This window comes from Musa acuminata, chromosome BXJ2-2 (assembly GCF_036884655.1).
Source record: "Musa acuminata AAA Group cultivar baxijiao chromosome BXJ2-2, Cavendish_Baxijiao_AAA, whole genome shotgun sequence".
Taxonomy (NCBI): domain Eukaryota; kingdom Viridiplantae; phylum Streptophyta; class Magnoliopsida; order Zingiberales; family Musaceae; genus Musa; species Musa acuminata.
Window position 1 is genome coordinate 17,175,008 of NC_088339.1, and position 23,837 is coordinate 17,198,844.

Genomic DNA, 23,837 nt, shown 5'->3' on the forward strand with positions numbered 1-23,837 from the left:
AGAGATGTTTCTATGATTTGATCTCATAATATGACATATCACACATATACATATTTAATATATATCTACATCGTATGCAAATATATATACATATCTAGTATGTATATAAGCAATCACACCGGATGATCATGGACCACAACCTAATGTGATTATGCCCGAGCCAATAGGCCTAATCACTTACATCAAGATCTATGTGTGCAACGGTACATCTCCATGCCCTGTGATCGTCCATCTCGTCCTCGTCGGTTCCGTCAATATCTCGATGCATCTTCATGCATCGCGATCATCGATCTCGTGGGTCCCGCTATCACAAAATAGCACTTATTATGAATCTATATTACAGCAACAAAATGAGACTAAAATTGAATCAGAAACTAAGACAATCTAATTATTTCCTTGGCTGTTTTTATCACCATATTCACCATGGACTTTGATAATACAAGATTTTGTATCTAATATGATCATTGGGTGTCAATAGCTTATGTTCCCAGCAGAATTGAAATGATGTCTCCAATGCAGAGTATTCAGCTCTTTTTTTTGTCTCACGATTCTTTGAAAATATACAAAGAACTAGATACCAGTTTGTTTTTACAATATGCAGATTGAGAAAAGAATGAGATTAGGATCCATCAAATCCTAGATTGATCTAAATTTCAAAACTTCCAAACACAAGATTCTCTCAACTGGATGACTTGGGAATTTTGAACTGCTTTTTCAGGAACTGAGAGGCCTCAGAATCACTTCGATGACATAAAATCCTTAGAAGAGTTTTCGAATCAGCTCCAAATTTGCTTCTGCCTCCTTGACTGACATCTTTCAAGTCGTCGATCAGAACACGTGTCTGTGAAGATATCATAAACCTTGTTAGAAAAATAGAAAAGAAAAGAATGATAAATAGAACAAAAAAAAATCAAATTAAATACTCAAACCATTATTTAGAATAGTTGGAGCAAAACTCATCAGATCAAAGCTATATTACAGGCTCATCTATTGAATGATTATTCCTCCAAGTAGGTCTACATGTGAATTTCTCCCTCTGCTTTTCCCCAAAAACTATTACTGTTAATGATAGGGTAGTCTACCAACAACTCGAATCCAGCATTTTGATTGTAACCTCACATTTGTCTGGTGTGGCATTTCAAATTCCAAGTGATTTGGGCAAGAAATATGAATGCCACCTGTCATGAGCATGCACAAAGAAAATATAACTATGAATATATTAATTTCATTTTAGATCTTTTGCATAACATTCATATGATAGTTATTTACTACAGTATATTCAATATTAATTTATAATAAAAATATCACACTACTTACTAGTAAATTATTTCACTATTACTTTCCACTATTATCTTTTACACAAATTTACCTATCATATTTTTTTGTACATATTTCATAATCAATATCAATTTATAAGAAATATATCATACGAATTATTAATTATTATTTAACTATTCTTTTCCACTATTATCTTCTATACTAATTTACCTATCATATTTTTCTTACATATTTGTTTTGAAAAGTTAGATATCTTACATAAAATTTATTTAATATTTTTCCAGCATTTAGCTATTTCTATTATTTTTTTATTTTGCAATGCTCTCTCAATCATTCCCCAACATCATCCAATTAATTAGATCCAACCAAGCCTGCATATCTTATGATGCTGCCTAGTCTATGGATCTTGCATAAAAAGGATGATCCATTGCATAAGGTGCCGTTAATGTGGGACCTATGATTGTTATAAGGGCTAAAATATCATTCCGGTCAAGTCGTATTTCATGTGTATTACAAATGACAAAGTCGAATGCTTTCGGCTGTAGCCAAAAGTTGTGGGGTTTGACTTGTTACAACATTTATAAGGTACAAGTAGGGAAAGAAAGCCAAGATAGGATGATATTATATGCACAAGCTATATCTATAGTAGGATAGCATACGTGCAATGGTGTTTTTAAATTAAAAACACCTATCTTATAACTGGTATTTCTCGGTGTTTCTGCTTTAGACTTGTCGAGTTATGTTACAGTTATTTTATTTTTCTTGCTATCCAAATATGATAGTGAAACAAGATAAAATACCTCATAGCTAAGCAAAGTTATTACAGGTCGAACACGTGCCACTAGATTTTCGACAGTCCCTCGAGGCAACCCATCTCCACCAGATATGAAAAATTCCTGCATATCACAAAGTATCAAATTGCATAACATTCTCGTCTTGAAGTCAATTGCTACTATATTTCCATTGTAAGTAGGAAGAGGTTCATGCAAAAGGTTCACAAAGTAAAACAAGTTGCAAATCAGTAACAAAAGTCTTTTTTGGCATAAAGAATGAGAATATAAGTACATTCAAGAACATCAGAAGTTTGAAGTTAAGCTTCACGAAATAATATCAGTTTTACCAAGTTAAAACTAATTACAAACCATAGGAGACACACTGAATATATCAAGCATAATATATATTGATTCTCAGAAGCTTATTCAGAAAAGATGAGGCAAATTTCTACCTTCAAGATTTCAAGATCATCTTCAATAAACTTAGCATCACTAGTTAAGAAAATACGTGAAGGACCTCCATCAAGTATTACCCGCAATAAGCCATCCTACACCAAGAAAACTAGAATATAAAAACCACTCTAGCATTAAGGTAATCTCCAAATTAGTATGTATGAAGTACCAATGATGCTTGGAGGAGCCCAGTGACAATGCGATCCCTGAGTGGTTCAACAATCACATCACAAAGCTGATTCAAAACCTGCAAAACCCAACAGTGACATCAACAGTATCAAAACTTGCACAGGCTCAATAGCAAAACAAGGAACAAAATAAAGACCAGATTATTTATATGATGTTAATGAGAGATGGAAAATTAAGAACACTGGGGACTTTTAAGAAGGATTCATAGTAACTACATAAACAAGCACATAATATAAGGTACTGTGTCGATTGTAGTTACAAAGTTGGTACTCTATCTAGATCATTCAAAAGGTTTGATGCCATCAAAAAGGTGTACCTCCTAGACAACAGATGAATCACTTAAAGCTAAATTCTGTCAGCAATCAGAAGATGTTGACTCACAAGTATATCTTTTAAGTGTTCCCCTACTCATTCCTCTTGTTAATATAATGTGAATGTCCATGTTTCTGAAAAATCTACATTCTTATATTATTGTTTTTATCTTTTGATGCAAAGCTATCAACTTATTTAATTAAGGTTATGAATCAAGGAGTACAAAATGGAAAGAGGCAAACAAAAGGAAATGTTATAAGTAGGATATGCATCCTGTAGACAAAAACCCACACTTCCGTGAAAAAGGAATCTCCATTACAAATTTTTTAACTGTTCCAAAGTTCTGTAGCAGACATTCTGCTTCAAGATTTCCTTTCAGATGATCATGCTGTTCCTAGCCTCCCATATCTTTCAGAATATGCAGGCAATAAGGGCATCCCATGCAAACCTGCAGTTTGCTACAATTCATTTTCCTCAAGCGGCTCAAAGTCTTTAGGCTGATGCAATGAGTATCAATGCTTCACACAAAGCCTCCCTCCCTCCAGATTTGCATAGAGATCGACAACTGAAGAGACTATGAACAACAGCTCCATCTGGATGTCCACACCAGTCACAAACTGCGTCTAGTTCTCACTCATTTTTTAGGACATGAAACAGAGCAAATTACCTTTGATGGCCAGCCACATCAAGTGTTACACTCTGTTTGGTGTTGGGCTTTTCCATAGGCTTTCCAACTGGCATATTCCCCCATAGTTCCATAATCTGTAAAAGAATGCTCTTGGAGAGGAATCTATTATCACCCAATTCCACCTAGTGTGTCCCTCATCTAATGCAAAAGCATTTACTTTTTCTTAGATAGTTTGCAATTGAATTTCAAACCCATAGTGACATTGCCATGTGTACATTAAGGTTAAATGGTTAAATTCCCTTGTGGCCAGTTTTGAGAAAACTTCATTAGGTTGCCATCAGGCCTCCACTTATGGATCCCTGTTTATGTGTTTGATCCATGTCTTCTTTTTTTGGCATCGGGATTAGTTTAGCATATAGGTGAAAGCTAACATTTACAATAAATACACACAAAAAACTCATGTATCTACCAGTGGAAACTAGGTGTTTTGTAACCTAGAAATAGGCCACACCAATACAACATGCCATTCCTTGGTTCTGCACTCATTGAAGATGACAAGCTTCAAGAATATTGATCTACTAGCAATTTTTTTATGGAATAAGTTGTCAACAAGGCTAAATTTTGCACTGCAGTTCCCATTCTGAAAGACAATATCGAGTAAGTAATAGTATGACTCTAATTCAAAAGATGGAAGTACGAGACTAAAACAACAAATAGTCTTGTGCAAATTATTCAACACGAACTATCTGATCATAGTTTTTTTGATTTTTAAGAAAGATTCGATCAAACATGACTTGTACCAATTGTAATTGCACTTTCTCAAACTTAATTTCTTCTCAACTGCCTAACAGTTCCTGAATTACCCACAAATGGATAACTTACCACATCAAAAGCATCAATAAGTACCTCCAGCCTGGCCTGAGGAACATTATGCTTATATAAATTTTCAATAAATGGCTCCCTCAAATCCCAAAAAATGATTTTTGTTCCTGAAGAAAGCATATTAGTACAGTCAACAATATATTATTAGAAACCTTTAAATTTAAGGTCAGATCTAATAACATGAAATCTTACCTGAAAATTCACATATCCTGTCGATAGCTGCATTGATGTCTTTTCTACTTCCATCAAATGCATTCTTCTGGTTCACCTTAAAGCTTATAGATTTCTCATTCATTGATCGTCCTGGATAAAAATTGAGAATATAATGCACTTAGTTATCTTTTCTTGCAAAATTCCCATTATCCTGAATTGTTTGCAATTGCAGTTTTTAAACTACAGATATAAATTTACAACACAACAGACTCATCCCTTGTCTCATTCACAAGTAGTCATTCCATTATGGTCAATACATTGATTACAGGAAAGTTCGAAATCAAAGCAAATCCACTCACTAGTAATTAATTAGTGTGTAACCTTTTAAATTAAAGAAAAGGCAACAAATAGCTACCACAACTAGTAGAATTAATAGCCGACCATCTCAAAGCATGCAAGTTTCACGACCCATGTTGACTGAAGTATTTTTATTATGTCAACCAAACATTTGGAACCCAATTGTTGATACATTGGTTTGGAGTTTCAGATACCAGATTCCTATCACAGAAGCAACTCTCTTTTGCTGCCTTTTTTAGTGAAGATTTAAAGGATATAGAATTTGAGGCATCCAGATTAGACTAATTACTGTAGAATACTGTGCTTAGATTTAAAAACTAGGTCTATCTACATGTGGAGAGACATCCAAAGTGAAGAGAGAGAGAGGGTGGACTACTACTACTACAACATTTAAAATGAAGCAATATTTGCTAGTATTCTTTTGAGTGCACATTAAAGTGCAGAGAGATATCTTTTGCTTGAGACCAAAGCACCAAGGTGTAACTGATCGCTGTTTGACATTGTGCCAAAATTTAAAAGCTAAGTCCATCTGCATTGTGATATTTGGAGAGAGCTGTGCACAGCGGATTGGTACCCATCTACTGGCACGCTTACTGGAGGGTATGCCCAATATGACAAGTGTATCAAGTGTTACACCCAGTATTGAACCAGACCAAGCAAAACTGCTCAGTCCACATACTGATAGCTCATCAGATCAGTAAATTTTGGTCCATACCAACCGATATGGTCAAAAGTAAAGTGCTTGTGCACAATACATAATTTAAACCAGGTCAGAATGCTCCAATTCTCTAAATTCCAACTTGAGACCAGAGTAGAATAAAAGGTAGGATTTTTTCTACTAAATCACTACATCACTAAATGTTCAATGTAACACTACTCAAAACTTCGCTCCAAGTCAGGTCAAACCAGCAATGGTTTCTGTAGACCTGGCCAGATTGTGGCCACTAGCCATAGAACCTGGAAAATACTGCTTCCTTCAGATGAAAGAGGAAAGATAATTTTGTGATCTCCATTGTTTCATCAAACACACCGTATTTAACTTGAGCTTAGAGGTTATAGTTGAAGTGAGAAAACATGAAGTGCTTAAGGGGAATGTCCTTACAGGAAACTGGATACACTACAACATCTAAACTCTACAAATATGAAGGAGCCACATCAGCTGAAGCTTCCTACCTTCTTTACCCAAGAGATTGAAGCACATTCTTCAGATTTTCCTTTTCATTGGTACTAGAGGCAATGAATGCAATTTTCGTTCCTGAGACCCACGCCAGATCCATGGCCAGAGGTACTGGTCTGGTCTATTTCAGCGTACCATGTTTCCAGTATGCCAGGACATACCATGGTATCTTTGGGGGAGGGAGAGGAGGGGTGGAAGAAGCAAGAGGAAGAAGGTAAAAAAGGAAACGGAATATTTTCAGAAAAAGGAGGGAGGAGAAAGAAGAAGGAAAAAAAGGAAGAGAGGGCAGCAGAGGAGATGTACCTGGTGGCAGGCAGCGATGGGTGAAGTCAATCACAAGCCGAGCACTAGTATAATATACTGAACCAGATCGGATCATCTGGTTTGGGTTGCTCGGCCTACCGGTCGAAGGTCAGACCAATAAATACTGGCCAAACCATACTGAACCAGTCAGTTTGGCAATCCTTGAGTAGATTACAATGCAATGAAAAAATTCCAAAAACAATTGTAGCCATTGCTTGAATGTAAATATTTTGATCCATTTGTCAAATATGAAAACCTATGCATACTTGAAGGTTAGTCACATTGATTACCAGGAAATTTCCCTGGATAATGTGCACATTCAACCTGGAAATGATCGAAGAAAATCTAGCTACTGTCTAACTCCAACTACAACATGCAACTCAAAATTTTTAATTCCTCCAACCCCGTTACGAGAAACCCAGCAGCAGAACCTTCTCCTTAAATTGAGGTCTTAAAATTTGTCCCAAACCGATATGTATCAAGTGGTACTGACCAGTGCAGGCATGAATTGGCATGCAGAACACTCCTCGGACTATTAATGTCTGGTTCAATGGTTACCACCTTGTAGACTTCCTGAACTGGGCTTACCATCTTGTTTTTATCTGTTACAGGCCCTAAAGTGAGCAATAAGCCCATTGCCTGGTCCAAAGACACCAAGAGACTTGGGTCCTCTTTGAGATCCCTCAAAGAGGACTAGACAATCCTCTACCTGCCTTCTTCTCACTCTACTTTCTCTTAAATCTCTATTAATTTATAGTGGACCTAGATGATCATTTTGGTAATACGAATAAGTATCTGATTATATTTACATCAAATCTATTATGCTTAAAATTTGTTTGTGTATACATGTATTCTTTAGATATAACTTCTGATCCTTGTTCCATACATGTTTCAATTCATTATTTATTTTTTTAAAATTAAAACCACTTAAAATTTATGAATCTTAACTTGAATTAGAAAGGAAGGAAACAATCCTAAAACATGGTTCTTTTAGATTCCAACTGGTTTAGACCAACCGAAACTCATGTCCTATGGCAGTATGTATCAAGACACTGCCTCAGTATGCTGCTATAAGCCGGACCCTATACGAGTCCGCCAATGGACCACTATGGTTCTGACAGATGAGAATTTTAACCTTGCTGCAAACAACTTTTGTGGCTATTTTTCCAAAATCTAGTGCTCCTAGACCTATGCTACCTTCTCATAGGCCCCTTTCATGTCTAAATAATGTGTGATTAATAATACACATCCTTTGAAAAAAAATAAAAAAAAATTAACCCCATTTAGTCAAAACAATTTGTAAAGCAAACAATCAATAATAACGTTTGATAAATCATATCCTTTAAAGAGAAGGTCATTTAATATTAGTTTAGAATATTAGCAAGAAAAAAATGATAATGCCTTAACATCCATCACCCATAGCATAAACTGCCATGCTTTTCTAATAAATAGTTCAGGACATGTCCCAAGTGTAGTAAGTGTTATGAAAAGGATGGCATAAAGAATAACAAGTACAGATGCTTACTTATGACAAAATTCTCTGGCTTCTTCCTCGTCCACCGCTCTTGAATGCTGTCTTCCAATTTATTTAATTGAGTAATCGCATACTGTTTATGGTGCAAAGTCCCTTATAAGTAACAAATTGCAACCATGTAAAATCATAGAAAGAAAACCAAAAGTATATCAGAGATGATATACAGCAGAAAAGGTCAACAGATTTACCTTTGTTTACCTCACAAAAAAAAATAAAAAAACTCACAAGGGGACTGATCTACTTTCAACCCAGTACACTTAAAATGCCATATTGCAACAATTTAGAACCATCTCAAGTGCATTATAAGTTTCTAATAGATGATAATTTAGAAAAACGACTGGAAAACTTTGTAAAAATGTCAAGAATATTAATTTTGTACATACAACACAAAATGTTTTTCCGAATCCATATGAAACATTCTGCCCATTCTAAATTTGACCTTCAATGGCCTTTAAATTTCAATATGCATAAGATAGCAAGTACTTTGTGGAAGGAAAAAAGTGCATTAAGAACCCATGGGCACTACTGCACAAGATTGGTCAAAGTTTTCATCCTGGACTCAACCAAGAAACACCAAAGGCTAATGATCCTGAGATAAATCAACAATTCTCAGCACCTGATATTACAACTAATTAAATTTAAGCATGGAATGTATTACCCTAAACACCTGCCCACAACCATGGGAGTTTAAGCCAAGGCAATCCCCTAAGAAATGGAGAGGTATAGGATTTAGATTCACATGGACTAAAACCCGTGTTATAAACCATGTACTATATGTAATGCTTAGATGTGTGTGAATAATAGTACAATCGACACATAAATGACACCTCACTGGTAAGAATCATGATGCATCATCAAATCCCAAGGTATGATCATTGAACAATTTAATTTTGAACAATTAAAACTATTAAATAACTGAGAATGAAAGTGTCTCTAATTCCATGGACTAAATCCAAGAGGATCTACGGAGAAAGATGACTTTTTTTGCAAGAAATCTGCATTTTAATTTAAACACAATGGTATACACTACAGCAGGCACTATGATTAGTATACGAGTTCAAAACTTAATCTTCTTTTATGTTGATTGTACTAGTTAACTGCATGAGTTCAGGCATGCAAAATATAAATACCTTAAACTTAAAGAGTATAAAAAATGAAGTAATTAATATAATGACTGAAGTGAAGAACCAAGGTTGGCAACTACAGGTGACATTCAAAGTCCGAGTAGACTAGCACAGGTATCATTAAATCAACTTCAGCATCATCAAAAGAAACAACAGTAGAAAATGAAATATAAAAAGCAATGCAAGAACATCATATTGAAAGTTAATAGACATGATGGTATTGGCATTATTGCTCAACTTAACAAAATAAACTTTAATTCTAAAGCTTAGATACAAGGATAAGAAAGGTACTCACATGTAGAGTATTCAATCGTACACAGAGTTTTATGGTTGTAAGTGAGTTAATCTGATATGATTTCTTCTCATCAATCAATCTAATTTCTGTTACTTCTTTTTTTACAAAAGCCTTAATTCCAATTTCCTTCCTGTATCGTGTGAGAACAGGCTCAGGTGGTATCAGATCCTCTTTATTAACTGCAGGAGCCATAGACATGAAGTTACAGTATACAAAAGGTAAACCAAGGAATTAGTAACTTGACTTGAAATCAACTTAAGTGATACAAGCAAAGATAGTTTCCACATATGACCTATCATGAACTGGTATTTCTTAATTTTCTAGAATAGCTGTTACATAATATATTAACAAAAAAAAGGAAAACACGAACGTACCACCTGCTATGTACCAAGAAGTAGGGAAATATAACAACAGTGCTATATGCAATATGGAAGAAAATGCAGGAAAATGCAAATTCAATCTTCTAATATAAACAATCAAAAGAAAAAAAAAGCTAAAATTCACACAAGCAGATTGAAATAAAGTAGCATTAATTCTAAACAGATGACAACCTTAAATACAGATATTAAACATCCCGAGTTTCAAATGAATGTCAGCAATCAAAGCAAGAAGATTAAGATAAATAGTTTAAAACAAAACAAAACCAAAATTTTCTAAAGATATTAGTCTTCACCAAGGATATCGATCTTGGGTAGCAAACCCCCACCAGTCCTCCTGACTGACTTATTTAGGAGATTATTCTATCAGTCTTTACTATCATGGCTTTAGCATGAAATGAGATATTGACAACGAGCAGTTTACTAATGATCTGCTGCAAGAACAACATTATGTTCTAAAACAATATCCATACAGTTCCATGTGGAAAAAAAAAATTGAAAAGTTTCACTGACATCTTAGTGTAATGCTAAAAAACCAGCATGATTGCTTACAACCTGTTTGATTGATAAAATTGATAAAAGTGGTAGAAGAGAAGGGAAAAGAAAGTCGGGAGAGAACAGAAACCAGCTAAGATATATTTTCTTGTTCTCTTAAAACCTACTGTTATTAATTCTGTTCGTTATGTGAAAGCAGCACACACACCTTTGCTAATTTCTATTCAGGAACCATGATTGAGAAGGCCATATTTAAAAACAAAGAAGAAAGTCATTTCTTGAGTATCATATTAAATTCACTCTTCTATAGTCACGTAGGTAAAATAGTAGCAAAGCCATGGAACCATAGGTACTAGCATACTCATCTCGGATTTAAAGTCTTGTTCTGGTGCAGACACCTGACAGACAAATCTGCATAACACTGGTTTGGGTCAGCATACTGACACTAAAGATTGGACAGTACCATCCAGACTAGAGGGAAAGAGAAAGGAGGTATGCATACTGACACTACAGATTGGACAGTACCATCCAGACTAGAGGGAAAGAGAAAGGAGGTATGCATACTGACACTACAGATTGGACAGTACCATCCAGACTAGAGGGAAAGAGAAAGGAAGTACGGAATGGGCAGTATTTACCAATTACCTGTACACAGACCAGTACTGAGCGGTTCAGGGCCTGTGCCACACAGTACACCTGGTACAAGGCTGGTACTCATCGGTATAGGACCAGCACTGATCAATACAAGGCAACACAGGGTCCAAGCTGAGCAATTTATTTATTGTTTTACAAACTTTTTTTTTTCAAAACTTGGTATGTACCAACATACCAACTCTCAGTACGAACAGATAGGGTGCAGATCCGAAACTTGACCGTTACGACACCAGTACACCAAATTGTGACCCTTAGTGATGACATAGACAAGGAGTCATAGGAGAAGAGAAGGAAGCAATAGCGGCAAAGATGCAGATGAGGAGGTGACACTGATGCAGATGATGAGGCAGCAACATGGACCAAGAGGCAGCACTGATGGTAACACATGAGGAGGAGCTTGTAAAGGAGTCATAGGAGTCTGTAATAAAGGAGCAGACAGAGGAGGAGGAGGCAACAAAGGAAAAAGATAGATAGAGAACTATCAAAATTGACAACTTTATTAAAAACAATAATCATAAAGAAGGGACCCAACACTGAAATACAACGGGTAGGTTTATTTCATAGTAAGAGATCAGAAGTACTGCTCAGTAAGCCTAATATGGTGAGCTTATCAGGTGATAAGCTCATTTTCATATTAGACTAGGCCACGTGATAGGCATACCACTTGATACAACTTGGTTCAATCAGCTCATCCTGACACGGGAGTGCCTAATTTGCTACAACAAGCTCGTCTAAATCTTGCTGATCCTATGGTATTCTCTACAACCGACAATGCTTATTCCATAGCCTTTAATCCAGACCTCTCAAATGTGACAGCCCATAAGCCAAATGAGTTACAAGCCCATTTTCCAAACCTGCTAAAGAGTTAAGGGACGTGCTTTTATAAGTTGAAAAAAACTCATACTCTTAACTTTCTAGTTGTTTCATTAATAGATGGTCTGGTGGACAGATTTAAAGAGATAATTAATTCAACTTGTCTTCATGACTAAGGAATGCATTAAAAGGCTTAGATATCAGCAGTAAAGCAATAAATTTCATAGTTCCTTATGCATGGAGGGTTGTTTCATGCACTAGTATTTATTTTGGTATTTTAGAGTTAGAAAGGAGTTCAGAATCTGATTATATTTTCATAAACTCTTTGAGTTCTCTCTTTTAACTATATCTCTTTGGTTTTCTAAAGAATGATGGGTTTAGTCTTTGTATCTCTTGGATATTTCCTTGAGTGGTGAGTCTTTTTTTTTTAAGTTTTGTATCCTTGTTTAATTACCCTTAGGGTGGTGAATTTCTGTATCAATTTGTGATTTTAAACTTAGTGAATCCATTTATCTTCATTCCAAAAGTGTTCTAAGCAAATACAACTATCAGCCTTTCAAATTTTATTCCTCATTATCTCAGTATAAGTCTAATATCAGAGCTAAAGGCTAGAGATTATAGAAAGGCGGAATGGAAAATATGTAGTTAGTGAAGGTGGTGGCCATGAAGATGATGTTTTGTCCTTGAGGATGCAGCTGCAAAGATTGCTATGTAGTCTACAAGAAAATAATGAAATCATTGAAGAACTTCGGAGAAGAAACAACTAGCATGAAAATGATGCCCAAGAGTATGGTTCTGATGATGATACACCTCCTCACCCAAGGGAGTTGGAAAGATATCGAACAAGGTATAGAGACCAAGACGAGTGACAGAACAAGTACAACTCAAAGTTGGATATTCCGGAGTTTGAAGGTAAAATAAATGTTGATGACTTTATTGATTGGCTTCATACGGTGGAAAGAATGTTCGAGTTTCATGAACCACCAAAACAAAAAATGGTAAAGCTTGTGACACTCAAACTCAGAAGGAATGCATCTTTTTTGTGGGAAAACTTGAAGAAGCAAAGGGAACGTGGGGGGAAGAGTAAGATCGTATCATGGGAGAAAATAAAAAGGAAGTTGAAGAGGAAATACTTGTCTGACATCTATAGACAAGAGATATTTCTCAAAATCCATGATTTCAAGCAAAAAGATCTTAGTGTGGAGGAATACACAACAGAGTTCAATAATATCATGTTAAAAGAAGAGCTTGTAGAACCATAGGAGCAAACCATTGCAAGATAATTAGGAGGAAATATGAGATTGCTAAAGTGGTTCAACTCTAGCCCTATTGGATTTTTAATGATGTGAGCAAGTTGGCTTTAAAAGCTGAGAAGCAATATAATTTTCAAAAGGGTTCTCGGTACGAGTCAAAAGAAGGTTATACGAGAGAAGGAAATTCCAAGCTTACTCTCCAAAGCAAGAAGGTGTCAAAGGTGTAAGACAAGAGTGAAGGATCTGCTAGCAGCAAACAAACACCTAATTCTTTTACACCAAGTGGCCGAAAATATTTCAAATGTCATGAATTTAGGTATATTACTTCAGATTGTCCAAATAGGAGGATTGTTATTTTGGTTAAGGATCATACTGATGGAGAAGGAGATGAAGCAAACGACAAACCAAAATATGATGATAATGAGGAAAAGGTTACTTATGCTTATCATGTTTTGTCTATTGTGTTACAACGTAGCTTAAAAGTGTCCTATGTGGCTGAGGATGAAAGTTGGGTGAGAAAGAACTTGTTTTATACTAACACTTCTCATGGCAAGATGTGCTTGGTGATCATTGATAGTGGCAGCTTTAAGAATATGGTATCTTTGGAGATGGTGTAGAAGCTAAAGTTGGACACAATCCCTCATCCACATCCTTACCAACTATGCTGACTGCAAAAAGGGAATGACATCAAGGTAACTAAAAGATGTTTAGTTTCGTTTTCTATTGGCAAGAATTATAAAGATGAAGTATGGTATGATGTTGCTCCTATGGATGCTTGGTATTTGCTATTGAGTAGACATTGGCATTATGATAGGAGGGTGTTGTATGATGGCTATAAACATACTTATTCTTTTAAGGTGAATGAAAAGAAGATTGTTTTAGCTCCATTACAACCTTCTGAAACTAGTCCACCAAAAAAGGAAGTTAGTGCTTTTATGTCCTATGGTGAATGCAATGGTGAATTAGAAAGGGGCGGTAATGTTTTGGCTCTAGTAGTAGTAGAGGAGAATGAACAAGACAAGGAGCCACCAGCAATCATAAAACCAATCATAGAGGAGCTTCAAGATGTTATATCGAAAGAGATTCCACATGGTCTTCCACCTTAGAGACATCCAGCATCACATTGATCTTACTCTAGGAGCTGTGTTACCTAATAAGGCAATATACAGAATGAGCCCCAAGGAGCATAAAGAACTTAAAAGGCAAGTGGATGAGTTGGTGGAAAAGAGACCAATTCGAGAGAGTACGAGTCCTTGTGTGGTTCCAGCCAAGGATGAAAATTTCGTATCGTATCGAAGTTTCGAGATTCTCTCAGTACAGTACTATTACCAAGCAGTATACTTCGGTATACCGCTCGGTATATATATATATATATAAGTAAAAAAAGGGCGACTACCTCGTCGCCCTTTTTGACACATGTGGTTTCTTCTCCCCATGCGAGTAGAAAAACGAGGCGACATCGCCTCTTTTTAATTTTATATATATATATAAGTTGGAAAAAAAGGCGACGTTGCCTCTTTTCTGCCCGCACAGGGAGAAGAAACGCCGCCTCGACAACGCTCGGTTTCTTCTCCTCGTGACGTTGCCAAGGATTCTTCTCCCCACGCGGATGAGAAGTCGCCGACGACGTCGAGGCCTCGTTGCCTCAGATAAGGAGGGAGAGCAGTGCCGGATCTCTAGGTTCTCCTCTTCTTTCTTCTCACTCAGCTAATACCACCCGGTAACAAGTGGTGACGACCGATTTAGGGTGGTAACGAGGCGGAAACAACCTCAATCGACAGTACCACCTAGTAATGGGCGATCTGCATACCGGTCTACTGACGGACCGGTACGTACCACCTGGTACGGGCGGTATTATTCGAAATTAAAATCCCTGGTTCCAGCCTTATTGGTACCTAAGAAGGATGGTTCTTGGAGAATATGTGTGGATAGCCATGCCATCAACAAAATCACAATTGGTTATCATTTTCCCATTCCAAAGTTAGATAATTTACTTGATCAATTGTTTGGTGCTTTTATTTTCTTTAAAATTGATTTGAGTAACTATAACCAAATTAGAATGAGGCCTGAAGATGAGTGAAAAACAACATTTAAAACTAAGGATGACATGTATGAATGATTGATTATACCATTTGGGTTATCTAATGCTCCTAGCACTTTCATGAGATTTATGAATCACATACTTAAGCCAAGCATTGGGTCTTTTGTTGTGGTTTACTTTAATGACATATTGGCGTACAACAAAAGCGAGAAGGAGCATATGAATCATCTTAAAGAGATCTTTCTTATTTTGAGGCAGCAAAAGCTTTATGTTAATCTAAAGAAGTGTGATTTTTTAACTCCTAATGTGGTGTTTTTGAGGTATGTTATATCAAAAGATGGAATCATGATGGATCAAAGTAAGGTAGAGACTATTCTTAATTGGCCAACACCAGCTTCACTATATGATATGAGGAGTTTCCATGGTTTTAACTTTTTTTTTACAAAAGATTCATCAAGGGTTTCGGCTCTATTGTTGCACCAATCACCGAATACCTAAAAAGTGATAAATTCAAGTGGACTAGTGAAGCTGATGATGTTTTTGAGCTGTTAAAAAGAAAGGTCACCAAAGCTCCTATCTTAGTTCTACCTAATTTTGATAAGGTATTTGAGGTTGAATGTGATGCGTCTAATATGGATATTGATTGTCTTGAGTCAAGAAGGAAAACCCATTGCCTTTCTTAGTGAGAAGCTAAATGATACAAGAAGATATTCTACTTAATATAAGGAGTTCTATGCCATTTATATGCCTTATCTCATTGGAGTCAGTATTTTTTTGCCAAACCATTTGTCCTAGATTCTGATTATGCGGCATTGAAGTTCATTAATCTCCAGCACAAGCTTGGGTAGAGTTCTTGCCAAGGTTCGTAATTTCGTACCGTACTAGAGTATCGAGCTCAGCTCGGTATGGTACGGTATACCGAGCGGTAAGTTCAGGATTGTCGAGGGAGAGCAACACCAGATCTCCAGGTCTCCTTTTTCTTCTCCCTCAGCTAATACCACCCGGTAGCGGGCGACGACGGTCAAAATCGACTTACTGACCAAATTAGGATGGTAACGGGGCAAAAACAGCCTCAATTGACGATACCGCTCGGTAGCGAGCAGTCCGCGTACCGGTCTGCCAACGGACCGGTACGTACCACTCTATATGGGTAGTATTATTCGAAATTAAAATCCTTGGTTCTTGCAATCTTATAATTTTACTAACAAGTACAAATCTGGTGTTCAAAACCTAGTTGTTGAGGCATTGAGTAGAAAGCATTCTTTATTATCAACCATCAAAGTCAAAATGGTTGGATTTGAGACATTCAAAGATCTCTATGAGAATGATGTGGATTTCAGCTCAATAAGACAAAATTATAAATCAGGTTCTTTTCAGCAATTTTCTATCTTTGATGATTTTCTTTTTCGAGCTAATGCCTTGTGTGTTCCATCCTGTTCTTTGGGACAAGTAATTTTGGTTGAAGCTCATGATGATGTTTTCAGAGGACATTTTGGTAGGGACAAGACTCTAGCTCTTGTTCAATCAAATTTTTATTAGCCTAAGATATTTAGAGATGTGGAGAGACTTGTGAAGCAATGCTGAGTGTGTCATTTGGCAAAAACAAGAAGCCAAAATTCTGGTTTGTACACTTCATTGCTAGTGCCTAGTGCTCCATGGGAGGATGTGAGTTTTGATTTCATTTTGGGATTGTCAAAAACTCATAAGAATAAGGATTCTATCATAGTTGTTTTTTATAGATACTCAAAGATGTCTCACTTTATTCCCTACAACAAATCAAATGATGCATCTCATATTGCTAATTTGTACTTCAAGGATATTCAAAATTTCTTAGTTATTTTTGGAGAATTCTATAGAGGAAGCTCGGTACATCTTTGAATTCCAGTAGCTCTCATCATCCATGAATCGATGGGCAAACGAAGGTAACAAACAGAATCTTGGGAAACTTGCTTAGAAGCTATGTTGAAAAGAACATCAAACAATGAGATCTCATTCTTCCACAAATTGAGTTTATCTACAACTGTTTCATGCATCATAGCATTAGAAAGAATGCTTTTGAGGTTGCTTATGGTGCTAATCCTACTGGTCATTTGGACTTGGTTCCTCATTCTTCAACTAACCAATTTAGTGAAAATGTTGATGAGAGAGCTAAACAGATAAAGAAGTTGCATTAGAGTGTTAAAGCAACCATTGAGAAGCAAAATGAGAGGTACATGCAAGCTGCCAACAAACACAAGAATACTTATGAGATCGAGCTACTTGGAGATTATAGAGTGTCACTAGCATTCAATGTGGCTGATTTAAGTCCTTATCATGTTGATGGAACAAATGAGGACTTAAGGACAAGTCTTTTTCAACCCGAGGAGATTGACACGGGAGTGCCTAATTTGTTATAATCAACTTGTGTAAATCTTGCTAACCCTATGATATTCTCTACAGCCCACAATGCTTGTCCCATAGCTTTTAATCTAGATCTCTCAAATGTGACAACCTATAAATCAAATGAGTTGCAAGCCCATTTTCTAAACCTGCAAATGGTCCAACTTGATTAAATAGCCCAAATTAATTGCTAAAGAATTGAAGGACGTGCCTTTATAAGTTAAAAAAAACTCACACTTTCTAGTTGTTTCATTAATAGATGGACTGGTGGGCAGATTCAAAAGGAGGGTTAATTCAACTCATCTTTATGACCAAAGAATGTATTAAAAGACTTAGATATCAATAGTAAAGCAATAAATTTCGTATTTACCTATGCATAAAGAGTTGTTTCATGCACTAGTATTTATTTTGGTGTTTTAGAGTTAGAAAGGAGTTCATAATCTAATTGTATTTGCAGGAACTCTTTGAGTTCTCTCTTTTAACTCTATATCTCTTTGGTTTTCCAAAGAGTAGTGGGTTTAGTCTCTATATCTCTTGGATATTTCCTTGAGTAGTGAGTCTTTTTTTTTAAGTTATATATCCTTATTTAATTATCCTTAGGGTGATGAGTTTCTATATCCCTTTGTGATTTTAGACTTGGTGAATCCATTTATCTCCATTCCTTAAGTGCTTCTAGCAAATACGACTATCAGCCTTTCAAATTTCATTCCTCATTATCTCAGTATCACACCCTATGGTAAGCCTAGTACAACAAGCTTACCAAGTGTTGAGTTCAATTTTAGGTTGTCTAGGGCAAAATCAAACAATCCACATACTAGTCATTGAAATTCTTGCTCCTTATATGTCATGGTTATATGGTCATTAAAATTTTGGGTCCTTTCTTGTGGCGAGTTTGTAGAAAAATAAATCCTTGTAAAAGTTCTAGCACGACAATAAAATATAGCTAATAAAATTAATAACCCCAAGCCCACCACCTGGCATAATATATGGCCAAAAATCTAGGGTTTTGAGTGTCCCGATCCCTGCTTCTTCGTATTTACCTTATAGATACAATGTCACTTTTATCTATAGTTGCATATATTTACTCAACATATATAAAGGTTCAATCTTTGACTTGTTAGTTGTTGGAGATCTAAAGAATCTAAGTGGTCCAATTCGAAATTGATGTTTTAGTTTCTTTTTATCTACAGACCTATTGTTGACAACTATTCGTCCCTCCTTGTTAGCCTCCTCCACTCTTCTCATTAACATCCTCCTCCTCCCCTATTTTCTCCTTCTCTCTCTTTTGTTTGTGCTCACCCATATGTTGGCTTACCATGTGTCAGTCCCATATGGATTCCTAGTTCCATATGGGTCTTAGACCGAGACTTGAAACCTTGATAGTGATCATTAAAATCCTAATATCATATGAAAATATGTTGGATATTAATTTAGCTCCAGTATGGTATTTAAGTAAAAATAAGTAAAAATCATTTATTCAAAATCATCAAGGATTTTGAGTAAAGTATATGACAAGAAAGAACAGAAAGTGCCAACAGAGTGATTCTATTGTATATCATTGTGATAAGACCGAATACACTGACCCCTCAGAACCTGCAATGGCAGCAGGCTCTTGCATCAGGCCACCCTTTTAAACAGAATGGAATTTCAAATATCATTGTGATTCTATTGTATCGCCTTACCCTTACAGTTACAGGTTAAAAATAAGCATGTGATCATATTAATTTATGCTCAAGATACAAAGCAATGCAAATGAAATCAATTTGATTTTCTCTCAGGAAAGTGTGCAAAAGGAACTCACCTAGTTTTTCCGTAACACCTTGTGTATAAATTTGAAACGCATTATCAAGACCACGACAAAGGCTGTTTAGTTCTCCAACACTCATTGGTACTTTAAGAGCAAAAAATTGATCAACTGTCTGCATTTAAGAGAGTTACAAGATGAGCCGAATCTAACACTCTTGTGGGAACAATCTTTCTTAAGTTTATTTTAGAACAGAAAAGGTAACTATAAAAATATGGTAATCTATAATGCGGTTATGAGTTCAGAAGGATCAATTTAACATCACCTACTAGTCAGGATATTAACAGAGAAACAAACATAACATAATATAAGATAGTAAAAGTTTCATCACTTAATAAAAATCACAAGTTTTTTTAACATTCTATGGAAGTGTGGGACATTTTAGTATTATCCATTGTGTATCTCACGACAAAAATTAATGCACTTCAAGTTTTGAATTTTCGGAATATAAGTTCATAAAGTTTAAACTACATAGTAAGAGCTTAAAAGGCACATAAACTTTATTTCAATATTTTCAAAGCATTTTCATGACTAGGTTCAAGCCCCTATTCATCTTTTGGGTGATATATTGTGTCAAAGCTTGTTTACGTCAACATTCAAATTAATCAATATTACAATACATGAAATTGAACATGTGTAGTAAATGGCACAAGTTGTATTGACTTGTATGAAAGATCAAGAAAACTTTTAAGTGATCATATTATACAAAATCTACAAAATGAATCAATGATAGGATTATAACACTTGAGGATCAATCTGTTTTTACATAGACAGACAATTTTGAGAATTGTTAGAGAATGCTTGAAAAGAATTATGCAAGATATTCCAGAATTATAAGCCACTTCTGATGCTGGAATTTTTCTTTGCATTTATACTCACAGAAGACAATTTTTCTAAACTTAAGAAAAGAAAATCAAAAGGAGAAACATCTTCTACTATTTTCTTGTTCAACATACACGATGATATTACTTTAGTATAGAAAAATATTTCAAGATCAAAGATTAACTCCTGTTTCACAATAAGTCAGTTAAGTGTCTCGCAGAAATAGCAAAGTACTTGGTGAGGAACTTGATAAAAAAAAAACTAAAGTTCCATGCACTTTGGAATATTTCTAGAGAAGACACCATACCATAGCACATAAAACACAAGTTATATGAAAATTATACAAGTAACATGCTACGCAAGTTACCTTACTAATTTACCAACTTCATACAGTCATTACTCATATTATGGTTTACATACAAGGAACTTACACGTTAACCGACCTCTTAGAGAACTTAATAGGAGACTAATTTTTTAATTAAAATGCACAGGGACCTTTCAGTTGTAGCTTTTCACTAAATTACAGTTCTCTAAATGGGAGCTTGGAATTGATGGAATTTGTTTCAGTTTGGTGCCCAATCATGACTGTATAACAACAAAATGACATTCTATGAATAATGTATGCTTCCCAGCATGGTGCCTATGCTACAGAGAGGAGGATCACCGCATCACCTGACCTATTTCTGTTTTATTTATATATACAATAATTAACTTGCACTATATATTCTAGAAAGGATAAATTATTTTTTATAGATACTTTCTAATCATTCAAAATGTCATTCATATCAGATAAAAAGATTGCATGATAGGTTGAACCTCTTCAATTATTCTGTAGACTTCGACAATGGAACTTCCATGCCGCTGTTGAGGTGATATGGGCTCCCAACCCTACAAAAGATAATTTTGGGAGACTCTTGTGTATGGTATTTAAGCAAATATCAGCATCTATGCAAGAGATCATGAAATTGATAGCATAGTCATAATGTTTCATAAATGATCAAATTAAACCATGAGAAAATAAGACATTGAATTAAGCATGAATGCGCTAAGTGCCTTGACATACAATCCCAGGAACTCATAATACAAAAATGAAATAAAAATGAACAATAAGATATGCACACACTCTGAAACAAATTTTCATTATGAACCATAACAGAGTCAAGATCGCATCAATGAAAACCATAAATCATCTCCAATATGTCCAAGAAGGGCTCAATCCCAAATTACACAATGGATTGTTTTTGTATGACATGGAAGCCCAACTTGTCAAACCGCCCATGTAAAATGACATCTGTAAGTGCCTACACTTATACTACTTATCTATGCGCCAATGGGATGCATGAAAATTATAGCACGAAGCTAAACCGTTTCCCCTTCTCTTTTTTAAAATTTATGATGAAATTTCATACATGCCACGACACTCATGTAAATTCACAAGAACCTTCACAATTTTGCAAACATGATACCTACCCTTATTAGGCATATTAACTTTCATAAAAATCCTTTTAGTTGAAACTTTATGATACCCTTACAAAATTAAACATAGTTCATCGACATATAAAATGTTGGTAAGTAACCATAATATTTGAAACTTCAAGGGACATACAAGAATTCTACATATTAAGTAAGGTACATGTGAAAATGTCCCTTCTTGTTTTTTATCTCCTCTGACAACTGGAGATGATGTAGTGGCTCTAAACCTCAAAGATTTAAGATAGGTCTTACATCTAAGGTTGCAACCAGAAAGATGAACAAAATATAAGGTTGTTGTAAAATTCAAAAAGTACACATAAAATATAATGAATTTGTTAAAGGGGGAAAAGAAGAGAAGTATTTATATATTGAAAACATGATTATTAATTTCTCTCACCTGCAGAGATGCTAGAATTTAAAGTTTAAGATCCTAGAATGATTAACCATGATGAATTAAAGGGAGCTGCTAAACGTGTGAGAAACCAGAACTTACATATGGAGTTGATGACCAATGTGGTTATTGTGAAGCTAGGTGCCTCTATAAGTTTGTTCTAACAAATCTAAACTAAGAGTGAGCAGCCCACCTTTTCACGTGTTAACATGCGAGGTAGCATGCTGATTACATGCTTTGATTCATAAATATTGCCACAGATAGGTACAGCTTTTTTTTCATGTAAAAGGCTTTTAAAAGGATTGTTAGTCAACAGACAATCACACAAACCATAGGTAATCAGCAACTTTGTGAACAACACAAATTTTTATACAAATTTTATCAGAAAACTAGGTACAGGTTCTGTTTCCCACATCACAATGACATTAAATGATGGATACGTTTGCATACATGTGTGTCCATGCATTGTGATTGTTGTGCAGCTACTTCAATTAGTTCATGATGCTCACATAATTGTTGTACCATTCATGATAGCAACTGAGAGTCCTATACATAGTCCACATAAACATGATCATCCAGATGACCACAATAATACATGATAGGCATATTGCATGAATGGATCAGTGCATTGACAGTGTAGATATGCACACAGGCTGACCCCTGCCAAGCAGATGAGCCTTTAATTGTCTGATTGTATCATCATAAGTCAGGTTCTCAAATCAGAAAAAACACATTCCAACTATAAATAAGATAAAGGTTTGACAATGAAAATGTCTCATACAGCAGGTCACAGTAAAAAAGAAGAATATCCATGACAACAAATTTAAGAGAAAAGTGAGCATCCAAGAACAGGAATATATCAGGGACAGTTGGCATGCATATCAACCATTCTCATTTGGCCAGGGACCAATATGGACTAATTTAAGCCCTCTAAATTCTAATCATCATCTGTATAACTAATGTGATAGGGTTTGCATGTACCTTGTGTGAAAAATTTATTGCTGTATTTCACATAAAATTATAATTTTTCAAGACACTCATGAACATCCAACAATCTGACAAATATTTAAACATGTCATTTATGCATTTTTTTACATATATTCAATTATTTGAAAGATATTTCACTATCTGGTTGTTTCATCTGAAGTGTAGATGCAGTTCTCATACTCAAATTGAGAGGTCTCAGACGCGGTTTATAATAAAGCCTATACCTGTCAACAGGGGGTAGTATGCGGGTCCAACAGTCAAGTAGAACAGATAACAGATTATTTCATTGGGTTCTGTCTGGCATGGACTGTACTGCCCAACAGTCTTATCATACCGAATGAACTGTCATAAACTTAGCTGGTTTGTCTAAGCTGCAGTACCCTTGCAATATGTGTTCGCAAAGGGTCAGCCAGGCCATAACCTCATGAGCAACCTGTCACGGACTTGGGATATCATTCCGCACCGCAGAACCTGTATACTAACGTATCATAACTGATGGATACCCTTGTATACATTTATGCAAGGACTATAGCACTTCTTGTCTTCCATTAAATGGTATTTTGCACTCCATGGCCGTCAACTAGAAATCAGACCATGGTATGCAAAAATAGGATTGTTTTAGTCAAGGTATGCAATACCATACCATACCAGTGTTTCGAGGTTGGCTCGGTACGGTATGGTACCAGTATACCGAGCGGTACACCAGGAGCATACCGAACGGTACACCAGGGCTTACCGAGCGATTTCCTCTTACTGTAGCACTACTACAGTGTATTACTGTAGCACTGTAGCACGGTCCGTCCGGTAGCGAGCGGTCTGCATACCGGTATGCCGTCGGACTGGTATGTACCGCCCGTACCGGGTAGTACTATTCGAAATTACATACCATG

The 23,837-nt window shown here is 35.8% G+C and overlaps 1 protein-coding gene across 2 annotated transcripts in view; it reads right to left on the reverse strand.

Annotated features, from left to right (window-relative positions):
- Window positions 1–362: 362 nt before the first annotated feature.
- The window catches only part of LOC135605172 (protein unc-13 homolog), a 67,390-nt gene continuing 43,915 nt past the window's right edge, over window positions 363–23,837 (reverse strand). For both annotated transcript variants that reach the window (XM_065094948.1, XM_065094949.1), the window contains exons 18-27: window positions 20,913–20,984; window positions 19,272–19,389; window positions 9,459–9,637; window positions 8,031–8,112; window positions 4,708–4,818; window positions 4,516–4,622; window positions 2,674–2,751; window positions 2,504–2,599; window positions 2,079–2,174; window positions 363–841 (exon numbers count right to left, since the gene is read on the reverse strand). In XM_065094948.1, coding sequence (XP_064951020.1) covers window positions 680–841; window positions 2,079–2,174; window positions 2,504–2,599; window positions 2,674–2,751; window positions 4,516–4,622; window positions 4,708–4,818; window positions 8,031–8,112; window positions 9,459–9,637; window positions 19,272–19,389; window positions 20,913–20,984 — 1,101 coding nt within the window. In that variant the 3' untranslated portion in view covers window positions 363–679. The remainder of the gene's footprint in view (window positions 842–2,078; window positions 2,175–2,503; window positions 2,600–2,673; window positions 2,752–4,515; window positions 4,623–4,707; window positions 4,819–8,030; window positions 8,113–9,458; window positions 9,638–19,271; window positions 19,390–20,912; window positions 20,985–23,837) is intronic.